General features: G+C 39.9%; 1 protein-coding gene across 1 annotated transcript in view; it reads left to right on the forward strand.

Annotated features, from left to right (window-relative positions):
* Positions 1–20575, forward strand: part of LOC122057977 (26S proteasome non-ATPase regulatory subunit 4 homolog) — a 29044-nt gene extending 8469 nt beyond the window's left edge. The window contains exons 4-5 of the mRNA XM_042620354.1: positions 19880–19940; positions 20337–20575. Of these exons, the coding sequence (XP_042476288.1) occupies positions 19880–19912 (33 nt within the window). The 3' untranslated portion in view covers positions 19913–19940; positions 20337–20575. The remainder of the gene's footprint in view (positions 1–19879; positions 19941–20336) is intronic.
* Positions 20576–21586: the final 1011 nt, after the last annotated feature.

The raw sequence follows: 21586 nt of genomic DNA on the forward strand, positions 1-21586 counted from the left end.
ATCTTATTTTGGGAACAATATTGAGGTTTCAAAGGACAGCCCAAAAGGGATCAAAAGATGCAGATCCAGTTGAGAGCCGGGCTAGAGATGTATAATAAGCAGACCTTACATAGAAAATTCCTGTTTTTGACAATCCCCAAACCCAACTGTCATCTTTTGGAGACAAACAAGGGGGAATTTGGGCAATGGCCTTTACCTCATTTTCCATAAAGATAGATCTAAGGAGAGGTAAGTTCCGTTTCCTAACAGTATGCATAATAAGGTCAGACACAAAAGTGACAGATGCATGTTGGTTTTGGCTAATGATTTTCCCACCCGGTAGAGTAGGGATCCATCTATCCTTAAAAATATTTGTTGAGCAGCCATTACCAATAGATCTATACAACCCTTGAGTTAGGAGTTCTCTTCCCTTGAGTAGGCTACGCCAAGCCCAGGAGCACCTACCCTTAGGCTTGGCCTCCAAAAAAAGAAGAAGAATGAAAATATCTGCCCTTAAACACCTGAGCCCAAAGGGAGGACTCATTTTGAATGAGCCTCCACCCTTGTCTAGCCAAAAGAGCAATATTAAAGCAGTGGATGTCCCTGAACCCCAACCCTCCCTCTTTTTTACTCCTACAAAGCTGGGCCCATTTAATCCAGCAAACCCCTTTCCCAGTGCTATCCTTCCACCAAAACTGTTTAACAATTTTAGCCAAAGCATGGCATAAAGAGGAAGGAAGGAGAAACATTGACATAGTGTAAGAGGGCAAAGCAGAGACAACAGACTTAATGAGTATCTCCTTACCTGCTGCGGACAGTAGTTTTTCCTTCCACCCAGAAAGTCTGTTCTGCACTCTATCAATAATGTAAGAAAAGAGAGTCTTTTTGGATCTACCAAAATTGGTTGGAAGACCCAAATATTTGCCAAGGTCGGGAACCTCCCTATACCCGGTTGCATTAAAGACCTCTCCATGACAAGAGATGGAGTACAAGGACTAAACCAAATACTGGTTTTATCAACATTAAGCATCTGCCCAGAAACACTACAATAGCTCTCAATGAGCCTAGAAATTTGCCGACCTTCATTATCCCCTGCTTTGGAGAAAATGAGACAATCATCGGCAAAAAGGAGATGGGATATTACAGGACCCGATCTACTAGTTTTAAACCCATATATCTCCTTACATCTCTCAGCCCTAATGAAATTATAGGATTAATATTCCAGTAGCTGATAGAATCCCCAAAAAATTTGCCATCCAGAAATCCAGATTTGATGGTGTTGCAGTAAACTAGTAACAAAAATTAAAGATAAAGAAATAATCAGAAAAAAGTAGAGGAGAAGGGGATAGGTTTGTTGAGCCTCTCACTCTTCCCTAGGGCATCTCACCCACAAGGTCTCTCACCTCACTGAATCTCACAGTTTTTTTATTTTTATTTTTATTTTTATTTTTATTTTTTTGTGGAATAAACCAACTCTTTTTTCTTCATTAAATCGTGGCTGTAAATCAGCACTGTCCTTTATTTATAATGATAAATTCGATTACAACAATTGGATCCTTCCTTGCGTGGAAAGGAAAGGAATTCCTAATTGGAAACTAATTACAAATCAAATCAAATCAAATCTATCTAATTAGCTGAAATAGAAAGTCCTAGGAATAAAAACTACTAAATACGTAAAGCAACTAATAAAATAGGAAACAAATTTAATCAATGAAATCTCCCACGCAAGGGCTAATGTTTCCTAAAATTTAGCACTAATTAAAGCTGTCAAACTCCTCCACGATTTGGCCATGGGCCCTACTTGAAGTTTTGGAAAGCTTCCTACAAATCAGCTCAATTTGCCTTGGAAGGAAAACCTCCAGGCAAGCATTATTGACCTTCAATCTTGTCTTCATCTAGTTGGCATGGGGTAGGGGTGTCAACCTGTCGGGCCGGGCTGGGCCGGTCTCGTCCGGGCCTAGTTGGGCTTGAACACGTGGAAGCCTTGCACCATGAATGCCTAGCTTTGAGGGGCATGGTACGCTTTATAATCGGGCCGGTCGGTGTCGGGCTTTCTTAAACGGGCCTTAACCGGGCTACAAACCTATTTAAGTCTAAACGTGCCTATTCTTGAATTATTTTCTTAAGTGGGTTGAAGGCCTAGAAATATATGACGCAAATCTTTAATAAGGAAGATAAATGATATAAGATTATGGTTCTTACGAAAAAAAAGAAGAGATTATGACCGTTACAACATACAAAACAAAGCTTAATTAAATAAAATCCTATTACAAAGAAAAGGGTAAGAAAGCTTGATTAGTTTCTTACTAGCAGTGGCAAAATAAGAATTTTATGTAATATTAAAGGGGGTCGGGCTGGGTCGGGCTACAATGAGTCGGTTCAAGCCAGGCGTATAAATGTGTCGGTTCGGTCGGACGCCTGACAGGCTAGCTACCTGCACTGTGAACGCCCGTTTAATAAACGTTTTGGGCTTAGTCGGGCCTATTGGTGCGGGCTCAGAATTGACACCCCTAGCATGGGGCCCAAGAATCAGGAAGGAATCTTGATCAGTTGAACGAATCAAGAACTAAAAACCGAGCCACACCAAACCAGGCTATTGCCTCCCATAGTAGTTGAATCCCACAACCGCTCTGGATGGTTTTGGGGCCTTGTTCTTGCGATCTACATCAGCTCTCCCTATCTTGAAAAAAAAAAAAAAACTCGTCCACGAGTTTGGTTAAGTTAAATCAAACTTGCATGATCAACCTATAGTGAGTAGTAGACTCCACAATCATCGACGCTATCTGTTGCCCTTCTAGCTCTAATACCAATTAATGTAGGAGCTGGTTCAGACAAGAACCAACCTTAGAGTATGATCGATATTCCAGTAGCTAATGGAATCTTCAAGAAATTTGCAGTCCAGAAATCCAGATTTGATGGTGTCGCAGGAAACCAATAACAAAAATTAAAGATGAAGAATAAAACAAAAAAAGTAGAAGAGAAGGGGATAGGTTGGGTCGAGCCTCTCACTCTTCCCTAGGGCATCTCACTTATGAGGTCTCTCACCTCAATGTATCTCACAGTTTATTTTTTGGAATAAACCAACTCTTTTTTTCTTCATTAAATTTGGTTGTAAATCAGCCATGTCCTTTATTTATAATGATAAATTTGATTATAGCAGTTGGATCCTTCCTTGTGTGGAAAGGAAATTGGAAACTAATTACAAATCAAAATAAATCTATCTAATTAGCTGAAATAGAAAGTCTTAGGAATACAAACTATTAAATACATAAAGCAACCAATAAAATAGGAAACAAGTTTACTCAATGAAATCCCCCATGCAAGGACTAATCTTTCATAAAATTTAGCACTAATTAAAGCTGTCAAACTCCTCCATGATTTGGCCATGGGGCCCACTTGAAATTCTGGAAAGCTTCCTATAAATCAGCTCAATTTGCCTTGAAAGGAAAACCTCCAGGCAAGCAATATTGACCTTCAATCTTGTCTTCATCCAGCTGGCATGGGCCCCACGAATCAGGAACGAATCTTCTTCAATTCTCCACGTAAGAAGTCTTTGGATTGAACCAATTAAGAACCAAGAACCAAGCCACGGCAGACTAGATTGCCTCCCATAGCAGTTGAAACAACCAGTCTGGACTGGTTTTGGGGCCTTGTTCTTGTGATCTACATCGCATCACCCAGGCGACGTCGTATTCATTTTTGATATAGTCTTGAGTACATTACGTGCTTGGGGTTAGCACTGCTCATGATGAGGGATCAAAAGTGCTAAATCTGGTTTAGTTGGATTGTTTAGGGTATTCCAAGCTTGTTTATTAGTGATGGTGATGCATATTACACTTATTTGGTTGGATCAGCATGACCGGCTTTAGAAGCCAAGAGCCAAGAAGAACCGGTCTAGCTCAGGGTTTTGATCCAACAAGGGTTGGAAGTAGATTAGTTTAATATTATGTATTTTATTTTCTCGTGTTTGCTTTGGATAGGATACGTAGGAGATAGAGAAGTAGGGTTGGTTACACGTTTCAGTTTTAGAGTAAGTAGGAGTCTTTGTTATTTTTTCTTTAAATACTTGCATATACCTAATGTTGGAGACAAGGTGAATTTATTTGAACGGGAATTACTTTGATTTGTGCAATGTGTGAGTGTGATTCCCTTCCTTTCCCCTCTTTACTTTGGTTTTTCCCTTCTTCCCTAAGGCCCTCGATCAACTTGGTATCAGAACCGAAGGATCTCCATTCTCTCCATCTCTCTTTTAGTTCTACCGAGAATGAGAGAAAAAAAAAACCCAACAAACCCCATCTCTGTTATTAGTCCCAAATCCCTCTCCAAAACTGGAACCCCCCTTCGTTTTCCCACTACAGCCCCATCTTATCGACCTCCACAGCAGCACTCCCTTTCAATTTCCTACAGACCAACCACCGCCTCTATAACTCAATCACAACCCACTTCTTTAGGGTTTCCTTAGCCGTAACCCAAAAAAAAAAAAGAAGCAATGCAACAGAGAGAGAAGACGGGATCAAGGAAAAAAAATACAGAAGAAAGAAGAAAAAAGAGAAGTAGAAGAAGAGAAGACGAGAAGAGAGTAGAGAGAGAAGACGAAGGGAATAGAGAGACGAAAGCAGAGTCCTAGAAGGCGTACCTTGCTTTTCCGTCGTCACCATCAGATCCTTGAACTCCAGGGATCTAGTCCAGTTTCGTCATCGCAGAAGACTCCTAGTCAGGGTCGTAGTTACAGTCGAAGTTGCTGCCGCTTCCTTCGTTGGTTGAATCTCAGTCCAAGATAGAGAAACTCTCCCTTTGTCGATAAGTCCCCTCTCAATCCACGATTCTTTTTATTTTTCCCTAATCCTTTTTCCTGAATTTCCAGTATTGCCCTTTGATTCTCCACTTATCCCTAGTTGTCCTTTTTACACTTCACTTCCAAGTATACCCTTGCACCTACACGTGACATCCTTTGTGGTGTAAAGTGAACTTTGAATATTTACAATTCTGTCGCTCTTTAAGAGAATAGAGTTATTTACCATTCTGCCATTGTTCTTTAAACCTCCTTTATTTACTATTTTGCCTTCATATTTGAGTGTAATCTTGCTTATCTCCACCATGGTAGCCAATAGTGAAGTCATCCAACAGCTGAACTCCTATAAGGGAGAAACGGATGTGAAAATTGATGCCCTCACTATCTTGTCACTCTCTTAAGACAGTGATGGAATCAATGTAGGTTTCTATTCATCGATTAGTGGTTGCAGATAAAGGAAAGAGTCCCATCCAGTCTGGGGATTCTTCTGACACCACTCCACAGGATCCGTCACTATCACTACCGCCACCACCACCTCCACCATATGGAACTGGTAGATATGATGGAGCGGAAAGAGCAACAAAATTGGATGTCCTTGATTTTTATGGAGATAACAATCCAGAACTGTACCTTGACTGGATTCACAACTTAGAGATGTTCTTTAGATGGGATGGGTTGATTGAGGCCCGAAAGATCTTATTTGCAGAGGCTAAATTGAAAGGCATAGCCCGAGTCTGGTGGGTCAAGCAACCGCAATAGAACCAAAACCAAGGCATTAGTTTAGTTACTACTTGGGCGGAAATGCATGAAGTCATGAACCAGAGATTCTTGCCTCCTGATTACAAGCAATGTATACATCTTAGGTTTGCGCAGTTAAAACAGGAGAATTTGACCGTTGAAGAATATGTTGCTAGATTTTATTATTTGGCCACTCGTTTTGATTTTGAGTGGGATGAAGTATTGGTGGCACAATTCCGGAATGGTTTGCACCCTCAACTTAGTGCTGCCCTTGCATCTAGTCGACTGCTTACAATAGAAGATGCCTCGTAAGTAGCATATCAGGTTGATGAAAGTCTGAAACGGCCATAAAATACTTTTACTAGGGGTCCTAGTTCTATTCAACCACAGTCATCTCTACAGGAAAAGTCAATCAGCAGACCACAGGCTAGTGCTTCATCTATGGCATCCTCATGACCTAGCCGGCCGTATTCTTCACCTCGACGTGAGTCAGACATGTCATCTTCACTGCCTAATCGTCCATATTCCCCTCCTTGTTATCATTCACACAGACCTTACTCCCCACCTCAGTGTGGTTATAACAGGAACTCAGTATTTCCAAAGGAGGCTATTCAATGTTTCACCTACAAGGGGTACGTGCATCGAGTTAATCAATGTCCTAACCGGTTGTTAGCGTACATTGACAAGGACAATTTTATACCCTATGTATCAGAAGAGCAACCGAAAATAGGAACAGTAAATGTGCAAGCTGAGTGTGATCGTGAGCCTAGTGAGATTAATGATGATGACAGTGATGGTGAGCATCAACCGTTCTATGTGATCCGTCTTCTTTTGACTACACAGAAGATTCCCGAGGAGGACGATTGGCGCTATAATAGTATTTTATCAGACCAGGGTGTGATGCAGTGATAGCTTGTGTAATATGGTGATTGACCCTAATAGTTGCACCAACGTCGTTGTTGAAGATGCTGTTTGTAAGCTGGGTCTGAAAACTGAGCCTCATCCGAACCCCTACAAGGTTGGGTGGGTAAATAACAATAATTTGAAAATTAATGAAAGTTGTTTGCTCACGTATTCCATTGGTGGACTAATTGATCAGGTTCAGTGTGATGTTCTCTCTCTGAAAGTTTCACATTCTTCTGGGGTGCTTATGGTTGTTTGAAAAGAAAGGCAAGCATTGTGAAAATGAGAATACATACTCCCTTTAGCATGGTGGATTTGAGATAAAGTTTCTTCCGGCAAAGGATCTTCCCCCTCTCAAACTCAAGAGGACAGTTGATACTTTTCTCCTCAAGCACATCGACTTTGACGACATTCTTGGACCTCATCCAAACTTGACGGAGTCGAGTTCTTTTCAGAGGAGGAGAGTTGATGCAGATACGGCTGCACTTACTTGGTTGGACCAGTATGATTTGCTTTGGAAGCTAAGAGCAAAGAAGAACGGTCCAGCCTAAGGTTTTGGTCCAACAAGGGTTGGAAGTAAATTAGTTTAATATTGTCTTTTATTTTCTCATGATTGCTTTGGATATGATACGTAGGAGTAGGGGTGTCAATTCCTAAACCGAACCGGTAAAACCGGCAGGACCGAACCGGTAAAACCGGCAGGATCGAACCGAACCGAAGCCTTATTGGTTCAGTTCGGTTTCAAGTATTGCAACCCCAAAACCGAACCACACCGCACCGAAAACCGGATGAACCCGAAACCGGCTCAAAACCCGGACCGAAACCGAAACCAAGTTGGTAAGAAACCGAAACCAAGTTGGTAAGAACCCGAAACACTCCAAAATTCATTAAAAAAAATCAAAATTTGCATAGTTTTGTATACATTTGTATGGAAAGTCAAATCCAAACTAGACCAAAAACCAAAACCAACCCGGTTACAAATCGATTTAAGAAACCGAAGACAAACCAAAACCAAACCGCACCGAAACCGAAATCGAAACCAAACCAAAATCGGAATTTCCTTATTGGTTCGGTTTCGGTTTCAACTTTCCCACACCGAAACCGACTCAACCCGGACCGAAACAGAGCCGAACAGACCGATTGACACCCCTACGTAGGAGATAAAGAAGTAGGGTAGATAAAGAAGTAGGGTTGGTGTTGGTGTATGATGTCTTGTATTCCGTCGCAGTTTAATCTAGGAAGTACTGGTGCAACACCTAGATAGGCAGGACGGCGGTCCTGTTAACCGGTTAGCGGGCCGTGGGGATTGCAAGGGGGGTAGGAGGCGCCCCTGCATAGCAGGGGGTGTAGGGGGGCGTAGCCCCCTGCTCGAATTTTTTATTTGAGGGCAATTGTGTCCTTTCCGGATTATGGTTTTTTTTGCTATATATTTGTAGCGAGGGTTTCTTTCTCTGTAATGCAAGTAATACTGAGAGGTGTGAGGATGAGCGCTGTAACCCTATTCTCCATTGATAGTGAAGCAGGATCTCATCTCACCGGGGACGTAGGCAACCTTGCCGAACCTTGTAAAATCCGTGCGCATTGTTTGTTTTGTTTTTCCATTATCTTATGCATCGTTTTAGGGTTGTGTTTCTACAGTTGGTTACACGTAGAAACGCAACCCTAAAACGATGCAAAAGATAATGGAAAAAACAAGAACAAGCAATGCACGCAGGTTTACGAGGTTCGGCAAGATTGCTTACGTCCTCTGTAAGATGAGATCCTGCTTCACTATCAATGGAGAATAGGCTTACAATGCTCGTGCTTACACCTCTCTTAAATTTCTTGCAATACAGAGAGAGAACCTCGCTACAAATATATAGCGAAAACCTTAATCTGGAAAGTATAAAATTGCCCTCAAATAAACAATTCGAGCGAGGGGCTGTGCCCCCTACACCCCCACTATGCAGGGGGCCTCTTGCTCCTCTCGCAACCCCCACGGCCCCCTTACTGGCAAGCCGGACCGCCATACTGCCTGTTGGGGCGCCTGCACTAGTACTCGGATTAAACTGCGATGGAATATAAAACATCGTACACCAACAATCTCCACCTTGGCTTGAATTCTATCAAGCCTCCTGTAAAGATGACCTGTAGACGTGTTCATCCCCGTACCTTCGCAAAGGTACAAACCCGCACCTATTTGGTGCATTCATCTTCAACAATGAATAATATTAACCAAGTCCAAACAAGACTCGAACTTCTCTGTAGTGATTGGCTTGGTAAGCATATCTACAAGATTGCAATCTGTATGAATTTTTCTCAAGTGAATAGTGCCTTCTGACATGAGCTCCCTGATCTTATGAAACCTCACATCAATATGCTTTGTCCTTGCATGAAAAACCTGATTCTTTGCAAGATGTATGTCACTCTGACTGTCACAATGTACCTCATTGCTCCAACCCCAACTCACGAACCAATCCAGCCAACTAGACTCCTTCGGCAGCCTTAACTGCCGTCATGTACTCTGCCTTTGTAGTGGACAGTGCAACTGTAAACTGAAGTATTGCCCTTTATGATATAGGTCCACCAGCCAATGTAAATACATATCCTGTAGTAGACCTCTTCCTGTCTAAATCAACAACATAATCAGAATCAACATAACCCGCCAATTCTGTGGAGCTTCCCTTACCACTGAACATAACACTTATATCTTTAGTCTTGCTCAAATATTTGAAGATCCACTTAATTGCATTTTAATGTTCCTTCCCTAGATTACCTATGTATCTGCTAACAACACTAATTGCAAGAGACAAATCCGACCTGCTACAAACCATAGCATACATGAGACTCCCAATTGCGCTAGCATAGGGGACCTGAAACATCTGCTCCACCTCCATATATGCTGTAAGGCATTTCCTTTTAGATAAAAGTGGCTAGCTAACGGAGTGCTAACCGGCTTAGCTTTTTCCATGTTGAAACACTTTAGCACTTTTTCAATATACCTCTTTTGAGTTACCCAAAGTTTGCCTGTATTTCTATCTCTAAGGATTTCCATGCCAATGATCTTCTTAGCAGCACTAAGATCCTTCATCTCAAATTCAACATTCAACAAAGACTTCAAAGAGATTATATCATGCTTATTCTTTGTAGCAATGAGCATGTCATCAACAAAATAATGGAATTATCACTTGACACTTCATAATAAACACAACTATCATACTCACTTCTTGTGTAGCCAATCTTCATCATATGGGAATCAAAGCGCTTGTACCACTGCTTAGGTGATTGCTTAAGACCATAGAGCGACCTCTTAAGCAGACATATGATCTTCATTCCCTTGCAGCTTGAAACCTTCAGGCTGCTCCATGTAAATTTGTTCCTTCAAGTCACCATGAAGAAATGCAGTTTTCACATCAAGTTGTTCAAGCTCTAAATCATACATGGCCTCCAAAGCAAGTAGTACCTTGATCAAAGTGTGCTTCACCACTGGAGCGAATATTTCATTGTAGTCTATCCCCTCCTTTTGTGTATAGCCATTGGCTACAAGGCTGGCCTTATACCTTTCACGCTCTTTTTTTCGATGTTGCCTATTTTTTATGAAAAACCCATTTACACCCAATGATTTTTCTTCCCTTTGGTTTTTCCACAATCTCCCAAGTATTTTTTTCTGTAGAGACTCCATTTCCTCCATCCTAGCTGTCATCTATTTATCATGCTATGCATCACTCAAAGCATCATGATAGGAAGATGGATCATCTGTACCTACAGTGAGACATAGGCAACCATGTCCTCAAACCTGTATCTCACAAGTGCTTTGTGAGTGCGCTTTCCTTCACCCTTTGCCACAGTATAGGGAACTTTTATTGTTTCTTGTTGTCTCGGTAAGTCATTGGATGACTCGTTCTCTCTTGTTGTTTCTTACTCACTTAACTCACCTGCATAGTAAAACCTTTTTTATTTTCATCAATTGCTTGTGAAGTGCAATTTGACTTCACCATGTGGGACTCATCAAACACAACGTTTCTACTAATCACAACTTTTTGTGAACTTAGATCCCACAACTTGAATCCCTTTACGCCTTTCGTAAAACCAAGAAAGATACACTGCTTAGACTTTGAGTCTAACTTGGAATGATACTAACTCTCCACATGAGGCTAGACAACCAAATATTTTTAGAATATAATAATCTATTGGTTTTCCTGTTCATACCTCTTTGGGAATTTTACAATCAATCGCCTTTGATGGAGAACTATTGATGAGGAAGCATGTTATATTCACTGCTTCTGTCCAAAATCTCTTGCTTAACCCTGCATTCAACCTCATACTTCGAGCTCTTTTTAGAAGTGTCATATTTATCATTTCAGCTACACCATTTTGCTGTGGTGTCTTTGGAACCGTGAAATGATATGTAATCCCTTCAGCTTTGCATAATTTTAGAAATAGCTTGTACCTGTACTCCCCTCTATTATCTGTTCTCAAGTACTCAATTTTCTTTCATGTCTTTCTTTCTACCTCAGCCTTCTATTCCTTAAATTTAGTGAACACCTCACTTTTATGCTTCATGAAGTAGGTCCAGACTTTCCTTAAGTAATCATCAGCAAAGGTCATGAAGTATTCTGCCCTTCCTTTAGATTTGGTTGTTGAAGGACCCCATACATCGCTGTGTACATAATCAAGTACCCCCTTACTCTTATGTTTTGCAGTTTTGAAACTAACCTTGCACTGTTTTACAAACACACAATACTTGCAGAAATTCAGTTGACTAGTTTTCACTCCTTTCAACAATTTTCTTTTATGAAGCTCCATCAATCCTCTATCTCCTATATGTCCTATCCGCATATGTCACAGATAAGTATCATCTGTATCGGATCCTACATCTGTAGCCACAAATGCTCCACCTATAACAGTGCTCCCTATGAGTCTGTATAGATTTCCTGTTAGTTGTCCCTTTATGACAACCATAACACCTTTAATAACTTTGAGAACTCTACCTTATGCTATGTACTTGCAGCCATTTTAGTCAAGTGCCCCTAAAGAGACTAAGTTTTTCCTTAATTCTGGTATATATTCACATTTGCTAAAGTTCTTATTATCCCATTAAACATCTTGATTTTGATGGTGCCTATCCCAATGGTCTTGCACAACATCATTCTCTATTAATATAGAACTAGAATCACAAGTGATCCTAATCCCAAGCAGGATCTGAAATTTTGGTTGAATAGAGAAGATGTCCTCCAATATGCTTGGTTCTAGCTCTCAAACACTCTCTCACAACAAACAAATAAATGGAAAATAAGAAAACAAAAAGAGAATTCGATGGAGGGTTGAGAAGGGGGGAGAAGACACCCAATCGCATCCCACAACATAATAACATAAGCCATCTTTTTTTTTTTTAACTAAAAAAAATCTTCTCATTATAATTGATGGGCTTTAAATAACCTTACATTGCTTGGATATAAAGACACAATAAATATGGAAACTAATGGACTGAAATAGGACTTTATAATTTGTGTCCAACTTGCTAACCAAGTAAGAATAAATTAGAAATTAATAATTAAACACAAAATGAAACTAATTTAAGTTATAAAATAGAAACTCCTTTGACTAGCAAAATAGGACACTAACTTGATTATATTGCTCACGAAGTAAATAGAAACTAACTAAACTAAATAGGAAACTGAAATATGAAATATGTAACCATTTTACTGTGCACGTGAACAATGTCACGTGACCAGTAACACGAGTTACTGTTTACGTGAACAGTGTTTCATGAATAGTAATTTTTTACTCTTGTTTTTGTCTTCTTCTTCAAGCTTTGATCTGCATCACCCATTAGGACAAACCCACCATTATATAATTGATATGTATCAAACCAATCATTGTGTAGACACATGTGATATGAACATCCAGATTCTAAAATCCAAGAATTAGAAAGTTGATTCTTACTTGATGACATCTCCATCTGAACTATCAGCCACGCTCGTGTCCTCAGATGCCTTATCTGCACCTTTCTTCTTCAAGTCTGCCTACCTCTTTAAGCACTCTTTTCAGATGACCTTCCTTCTTGCAATAGTAACAAGAGACCTTTGTCTTTGCCCCTTTTGATTTTGATTGATTCTTTCCAAATCCCTTCTGATTTGATCTCCCTATTTACTGCTCCTTGTCACTTTTGAAAAGACCTTCTCCTTGAGATTTCGTACTATTGGCCTTTTTCCTTGTATCATTGGACATGAGGGCAGTCACGATTTCATCCATCTCAAGGGTCTCCTTCCTGTACAAGAGAGTTGTTATCAAGTGATCATACGATTCTGGGAGCGACGATAGCAATAGTAATGCTTTGTTTTCATACTCGATCTTAACCTCCAGGTTTGCAAGTGTACTTATGATCTGATTGAACGTGTTAGGATGCTTTAATAGATCCGTACCTTCCTCCATTTGTAGATAATACAATTGTTTCTTCATGAACTTATTCGTTAAGGACTTCGTCATGTAGATGCTTTCAAGTTTCGCCCATAACTGCGGTGCAGATTCGATACCCACAACATATTGTAGGGCATCATAAAAAAGAATCAATCGAATAACGCTTACCGCCTTTTCCTCCATTTACTCCCAATTTTCATCAGTAATTTTTGCAGGTTTCTTCAACTTTCCCAATAATGTTTTCGCCAAACCCTGTTGCATCAGAAGATCCTTCATCCTTTGACACCAGAGGGTGAAGTTGTTCTTCCTATTGAACCGCTTGATGTCATACTTGACATTCGATCCCTTCCCTGCCATCGTGATAGCAAATCCTAGAAAACAAAAACCTAGAGCTCCGATACCAGTTTGTAGAAACGCAACCGTAAAACGATGAAGATAATGAAAAAAGCAAGAACAAGCAATGCTCACAGGTTTGCGAGGTTCTGCAAGATTGTCTATGTCTTCGGTGAGATGAGATCCTGCTTCACTATCAATGGAGAATAGGGTTATAACGCTCAGCCTGACACATCTCTTAAATTGCTTGCATTACAGAGAAAGAAAACCTTGCTACAAATATATAGCGAAAAACCCTAATTCGGAAAGTACAAAGCTACCCTCAAATAAAAAATTTGAAGCGGGGGGCTGTGTCCCCTACACTTCCGCTATGCGGGGGCCCTCCTGCCCCCTTGCAATCCCATAGCCCACTTACTGGCAAGCGGGACCGCCGTACTGCCTGTTGGGGCACCTGCACCAGTACTCCTTAGATTAAACTGCGACATAATACAAGACATCGTACAACAACAATTGTTTTAGTTTTAGAGTCAAGTATGAGTGTTGTTATTTTCTCTTTAAATACTTGCATATACCCAATGTTGGAGACAAGGTGAATTTATTTGAATGAGAAGTAGTTTGCTTTGTGCAATGTGCGAGTGTGATTCCCTTCCTTCCCCCCCTCTACTTTGATTTTCCCTTCTTCCCCAAGGCCCTCTATCAATGAAATGGTGAAAATTGAGGGGACAAAAATTCCTCCAAGTGACTATTTTAAATATTTGGGGTCTATCGTAAATAAAGAAGGTGACATAGAGGATCTTATCTCACAGAGAATTAAATTGGGATGGATGAAGTGAAGAGGTGCGTCCTGAGTCTTATGCGATCGGCGGAGCCCTCTAAAGCTCAAGGGAAATTCTATAGGATTGTTGTGCGTCTAGCTATGATTTATGAGGCAGAATGTTGGAAAGTTAAGAAGAGTCATATTGAGAAGCTACGCATGGCTGAGATGAGGATGTTAAAATGGATGTGCGGTAAAACTAGGAAGGATAGAGTAAAGAATGAGAATATGTTTTGCGAGTTGCCCTGATCAACGACAAGCTCCGTGAAAGTCTTTTGAGATAGTATGGCCATGTTCAAAGGAGACCTGAGGACACCCCAGTAAGGAGGAGTTATTGGATTCAAATTGAAGGGGCCAAAAGAGCCAGGGGCAGGCCTAAAATGACCATAAGAGGAAGTGGTGAGGAATGACATGCATAGTCTCGGTCTTATCTCAAATATGACCTTGGATAGGACATATTGGAGGGCAAGGATCCGTCCCCATTCAGCTGAGATTTTCCCGACTTCTGGGATGTGCCTCTTTTCTCTTATTCTTATATTGCGCTTCTCATTTCTCATCGTTCCATCTTTCCATTCCCACTCTTCTGTTTGGACTTTTTCTATTTTGTTTTGTTTGGATCCATGTAGCCGACCCTATTAAGTTGGGATAAGGCCGAGTTTGTTGTTTTTTGTTTTGTGAGTGATGTGCTATGTTGATTAGATGGAAACTTGATGTAGCACTCCTACTCTTTGTTCTATCTCGTTAGCACTTCATTTCCTGTGTGAGGAGATACATGTAGAAAGAGGCTTGGATGGATGATTGAGAAGATCAGCCATGTGTGGGTGAGTGAAAGATGTTATAAAATTGGTCTAGGCCCGGTTTATATTATATTTCCAAACAGGGAGTAGGGTGGGATTCCTAGGTGTCCCCATCCTTAGAAGTGATTTAGCCACTAAAAGAAGAGCCGCCTCTCTCCCTGTCTCTTTTTTGTGTGTGTGCGTCTCCAAGGACCTCCATCATTGTCCTTGGATTTGGAGTGTGGAGTTTGCATTGAAGGAATACTTCGACCACCTATTGAGGTCCCTACAATCCATCATTAAAGGAGGAGCTTTGATTGCAAGGGCACATGTAGGGCTTGTAATCTCAAGCAACTGGGATCCTTCCGCTGCGTTATTCTCACCCAACAAGGTAAAATCCTAACCTTGTTCTATTTACACTGCGAAATAGAAACTGAAACTAGAATTCGCAACAGGAAATCATAGTAAACTGAAGAATAGAGCAGAATATTACCCAACAGTTTAGTATTTTTGCACAGCAGAGCAGAATGAAGGAAAATAGAAACTTGCAGGCACAGGGTAAGGAAAAGGTTCAGAAACCTTACCTGCATTGATTGAGGAGGAAGAGGGCTATAAAGATGGTGCAGATTCGTGGTTGAACTGTCTCAAATATGTTTGGGATTTCAGACCAAGAACTGGGTCCAATTTGGGTCTTGGGTCTAGTAGGATATTTTTTGATTCTTTATAATTTTTAATTATGGAGTTTTAGATAGAGTTGGATAATAGCAGATGGTTTTCAGTTTCAAGTTTCCTAATTGCTTTAATTTCCTGTTGAGTTAGTTTCTATTTGTAGGAGTCTTTTGTTTTTCTTAATATATGGTTGTTATCCCCATATTGAGTTGTTTTGGTTGAAGCCTTGCGTGGCCAGTGCCTGTGTGATCTCTCCCCTCTTCCTCCTCCCCCTCCCCCGCCCCTCCTTCCTTGGGAGATCCCTCTCCCCTTCATCCTTTCCCACTTTGTTCTTCTTCTCCCTTGAACAATCTTGTGTTTTCTTTTCTCCTTCCCTGTGATTAATCTCTGCATGTTATCGATTTCCTGCCGTTAATGGCTAAACAACACCACATAAAAGCCCATTGAATTGACATGCCTCACTGCTGGGGTCTGGTACTTGGGGTTTAAAGTTTAAACTATTCCTCCGTGGGTGATTCTACCCTCCCAATCGAGGCCCAAAGCCCTCTCCAACCTTCAGACTCCATTACACATCAGACCTACACTTCCATTGTTACTGCTAGGAGCCGTTTCAGAAGTTATTATTGAAGCACCAGACCATAAGAATGGGAGGTTGTTGCGTGAAAATTCATAGGTTTATGAGTTGCAAATCAGGGCCCAAAGTCTTGGCTTGATTGGGTTTGCCCTGTGGGAGTTCTCATTGCAAGCCTTTCCTCTTACTTCTTGTATGGCATCGACCAGAGGTTGAAGATGACTCTGGTTTCCCTCCCCCACGATTCCCTTTTGTTCCCGTATTTTATTTCCAGTAATTCCCCTCCCTTCTCTTCCTATTCTTGATTGTTAAAGATTGGACCCTTTGTACTGTGGGGGTACAAAGCGCGCATGTGGGGGTGTGGCATCACTTAGATGCCTTCCTTTAGTCCCACAATTTCTACCTTGCCTATTGGTTAGTATTAGGAGATTTTATTTGTTTCCTATTTGTCTTATTTCCTAGTTAGGATAGCTTCCTATTTTCTCATTTCCTAATTGACTTGTAATTGTCTCGGTTATAAATAAGAAAGGCAAGGGAGACTGCTGGTTACGATTCTGTGAACCAGCAGTCTCGGTTCTCTTCTCTTCTTCTCTTCTTCTCTTCTTCTTCTTCCTTTTCTCTTGGTGGTTGCTGGGTGTTAGCTTTGCATATTTTCAGATTGATTATCCTTTATCTTCATTTTTCTTCCAAGGTTACCCCTGAAAAATAAATTGTAATCCCCTTTATATCCTTATTAACCAAGTAGCTCCTTCAACATTCTGATTATTTATGGTCATGCCACTCACCCTGCAAACTTGAAGTTATTTATGCAATTGTCATTTTCTTCTTACTTTTGGCTATTGTACAATTGGGTGGGGGCATAGCAAACCCATACTTGGTTTTTGGAACCTGGGATCACACCAGAGGAATATACTTGATTTGTAGGGCTGTAATCGACCAGTACCCTAACCGGGAATCAACTGGAACTTTTACTGAATCTAACAGTAGAACAATGGTCTAATCCACCGACCAGCAAGCAAAAGCTCTATTCCATCCATAAAAGTTGTGGGGAGGCTATAGCCTTAATAAAATATGCTTATATAGAATAGGGTTGGACAGTCTCAAGAGGCAAATGAAGACAGACTGTTACCCAACAAGGAAAGAAATGAATTGTAGTTAGTTTTCTAATAGCAATCAACTTAATTCTGTCTATAGTTTTCTTTTCATCCAACTCTTATTATCAGATCTGGTTATCTTGCTGTGTTTTCGGGGTTTTCAGGTTTTCAAATAACAGTCCTGTTGCACCATTTCTTTGAGCCTGTGAGCTTTTGGGGAATTGGGTAGGTTTCAGTCTAAAGGTCACTAGAACTTAGTTTGAAGCTAATCTGATCCTTCAATCGTGAATCACAAGCTTTCTTTTAGTTATCTCAGTTTTGGTTCTTATCGTCTTCATCTCTTTTCTCTTTTATTTTGTTAGTTTCTTCTTTCATGTTCTGCCATCAAACTTCCATCTATTCCCCTTCTCTATCCTATATAGCGCAGGTCCAGTCCAAAAATAGGTCCTATTTTGAAATGTATTTGGTATGGGCTTTTAATTCTTTAGGTTTTATTTATATTGGGCTGGTATATAAAGTCCAAAGGTGGGGGTCTGAAGGAAGGTGCAAAATTTAGTATTTAATCGGTAATGGGATCCATTAGATAGTGCTGTTCGCTTTAGTCTAGTCATTAAAGACCCTCTTTTGGTTAGTTGTCAGGGGGCTTAAATTATCCAGAAGATTTATTCTTTGACATTCTAATTAGTTGAGTATTTTAGAGTCCTTGTTAGTTAAGTTAATCTAGCTGCCTGAGAGATTTAGATTTAGGAGGTTTTCTTTTGTTTTTCTTATAACTATGTAACCAAGCCCCCCCATAGATAAGAGTTGAATCAAAGATATTTTATTTGAAAGGGTGCCAAGTGTAGGATTCTCTCTTCTTTTCCTTTGAGTTACTGTCCAGAGTCCCCCAAAAAAGACCACCTCTCTCTTTATTCTTTCTTTCCCCACTGCAGGATGCTGAAATCAACAAACCTGCAAGCCTTCTTAACTCTGGGTTATGAGGAATAAAAATCTGCACCTATGGAGCAGTCAATCTGATTTTTAATTACTAATTTCGAATCTCTGGCTGCATTTTTATATCACTATGATCACATTTTTTCCTTGTTTCCTGTTTTAGTTCCATTTCTTATGCTTTTCCTATATCAGTTCTATATAAAATTGTCAATAATCCTTCAAATTTCCATTCTTGTTATCTCATAAGTGTGTTTCCAGCAAGCATAGTTGCTTCTAAATCCCATATTAGGATCTTAGAAACCTAGAACCACATCAAGAATAATTTACTTAATCCTCAAGGAAGCAAAAGAAATAATATTTTCTCACAAATAAACATTGCCTTTCACAGACCTGGGCTTGATCTAATGTTGATAGAAGAATAACAAATTCAATATTACTCTGCTTGAAACCAAATTTCCTGGGATTGTTCCTAACCATTCCCAAAATCACCTAGCATCACGTTCAATTGTTCAAAAGAAGCTTTGGAAAATTATGCAGAAATTTCTCATAGTGAATGACAGGGCCCTGTATGAGTCCAGCAAAATAAATCAAATTCCGGCTAAATACTTGAGGATTTGAACTCTACAGGTGTCATGTTAGGTGGATGTATAACCATAAATATCACAGGTCAAACGAACCCATTTACCAGGGTTTCCTAGGTTGAATTTTGTGATCATGACTGATTTTTGGTGCACAATGATGGAAAATTTAATCTCAAGCTAGAAATCAGAAAACGATTTGCAAATCAGGATCTCCAATAGCAGAGAAAATTAAACATGGAAGAGAAAAGTTTACTGCAGATAGAAATCTCAGAATAACTTTAGTAATGTGGTCTACTTGAATGGTTCTACTGGCCTGCAGATGATCCCAGAAATCTGAGGTTAGGAGGGGAGAAAAACTGATAGAGACAATAGAACTAATTTCCAAGCTAGTGTAACTAAGGTTTCAATTCAGGAAAAAGAGAAAAAAAAAAAAAAACCCAGAGGTTTTAAGTACCAAAAATGTATCAATTATGGCCAGTTATAAAAGAAAGCCAACTAGAAATTGAGTAGAAAACAATGGTACCACAAGCTAGAGAAAGAGAGACAGTGACCTGGAATGGATGGAATAAAAATGGAAAATAGAAGAATGATAGAGGAGCATGCTGTCCTGAGATGCTACTGGAATCTCTTTTAGGGTTGCGTTTCTACACATTCGTCTATTGATTTGGACTTCCTAAGACTTATTTAATACTGAGACTGACTGGAAAACTGTCTATTCCATGCATACTGCCAGCTATGGAGTATTCCTACTCCAAACTAGAACTAAAAATGATATAACTCAATTCCTATCAGTTTTCTAGTACATCGACTGGCATTCATATGAGAAAACTACTGTGTAAACTAACCTGTGGCTATACTGAAACCAGACTCCTAATTACCACAGCAGAACTGTACTTCGCTTAATTTCCTCCTTTTCTTCTTAGCTACTGCATAACATAATGAACGGCAGATGTTGGAAACCAATTTCTCTGATCAATTCAACTTCAAGAAGACTGATATACCAAGGAATCATTAGTAGAAACCTGTTGCCAGATCCCAGTGTTAATTCCATTAAAGACAAAGAAACAGAACCATAACCAGTAGAATTGATAAGCTATAGCAAATACAATAGCACATTATGAAGCAACAACAGTATGGCAATAATAAAGGTCAGGGCCTTGAATAACTGATACTCTCAAGTCAAAACGTAAGCCAATTCTAATTTGCAAAATTTTGTTGAAGACTCATTACTTTTGTACAAGTCTAATGCCTCATATAGCATATATATTTTATCTTTACATCATTGCAATTTTCCCAGCAAAAGGAGGATGAAGATAAGCCACCCAAGTGAAGATAAAAGGTGATGGTAATTCTATGAGGTAAGATATTTTGGTTTTTGAAATCAAAACCTTAGCACATGACCTCTTTTTAAATTACTTTGGGCTATGCTATGGGGCCCCTAGTTGGATGTCCCTCCAGTAGGGAACTAGGTGGTTCACCCTTTGAAAGAGTTTCTCAGTCGTTTCATAGGCGACATGTGCAATTCCTGGAAACAAAAGGATTCTGAGGGGATTTGATCCCAGGTCCCACATGGGCTTCAGAATCCATGCTTGGAGGGACCTTGTAATGTATTACCTCCCATTAAGAATGGAGAATGGCTCCTTGCAGGTTGGTTGAGACGCAAATAGAGTAATTGATTAGAAATCAAGCGGATAGAATCCTAAATTTATGTGCAAATCATGTAAAGCTTAAATGGATGGATTGTTCTGTTTCAGGTAAGAGAGCTCATGATTGTGGTTACTATCAAGCATTGATAGTTCATGTGTCTGTGTGGGATGTGGATGGATGGATTGTTTCTTATAAACTAAAGAATGGACAGGTTTAGCCTAATGAGAACCCATTTCAGAACTGCGTTCATTGTTTCCATAGTCTCAAAAATAAACTTCATCCTCTTATGTGGTCTTGTTTTATGTATAACATACTTTTGAGTCATATAAGCCGTCTTTTCATGCAACTATGAGCAGTAAATTCAATAACTGTAGCTTTGTGAAGAGCACCTCAAATTCAATCCAACATGTTTTTGGTTCATTGAATGAAGAGCATTTGTGGAAGTTTAGTTTAGATTGAACAGGATAAGGCGATATAAATTGATAATAATGTCGGGGGATTTTGCAACATTAAAGTAGATCACAAAGAGTAAAATAATCCTACCTTTTGATTACGTAGGTTGTGATGTTTTTAAATGTCTGATGATTTGGATAATCCGATTGGCCTCGATCATTTGGACTGCCAAAAACTCTCAAAGGAGAATTAATTTGATCTTATTATGTGAAAATTAAAGTGAAACCTGTAGTGGGTGTCTGCGATACCGTATTTGAGCTCACATAAATTATGGGCAGAACCCCAGTTTATATACGTTTCTTGTTCAGCTGTTTGTTTGGCCCCTTCTATTTTGATCTCTGTTCTGGTTGATGGTTGGTTGGTCTTCTGTTTGTCCACAAACTGGACGCCCTCTAATGATCTCTCTCTATAATTCAAATATGGTAAGAGACGAAAGAGGAGAGAGAATCCGAAAGAGGTATAGTGGTGAACCAACGATGCTGTGCGGTGGACCGTCGGGGAGGTGGCATGACGAGGTTGTGGAGGTGTGCTTGGCAGAATTTTTACACCTCAAAGCGTTGATGGTGCACAGGCGTGCCTCTAGAGACCCAAGCCGACTTCTTTCAGACTCAAAATGGTGTTCTTCCTTTATGCATCAATTGCCCCAAAGATTTAAACACAAAGATAACTTTTCTAAAAAATGGAATGTGAAACACTTGGGAATGATCTATAAAATTTATTTCGGTCAACACAAAGTACAAGTGGAGGATCTACCTCTACCTTTACCAAAAAAAAAAAAATAAATAAAGGAAGAAGAAAAAGAATCTACTTCTACTATAAAAGTAAAATTCTACTTGGGAACATGTAAAAAAGGTAGAAAGACTACGCGTTGTTTGCGGTTTTGTATGTGTTTATGATGCCTTTC

This window comes from Macadamia integrifolia, chromosome 12, assembly GCF_013358625.1.
Source record: "Macadamia integrifolia cultivar HAES 741 chromosome 12, SCU_Mint_v3, whole genome shotgun sequence".
Classification (NCBI taxonomy): Eukaryota; Viridiplantae; Streptophyta; class Magnoliopsida; order Proteales; family Proteaceae; genus Macadamia; species Macadamia integrifolia.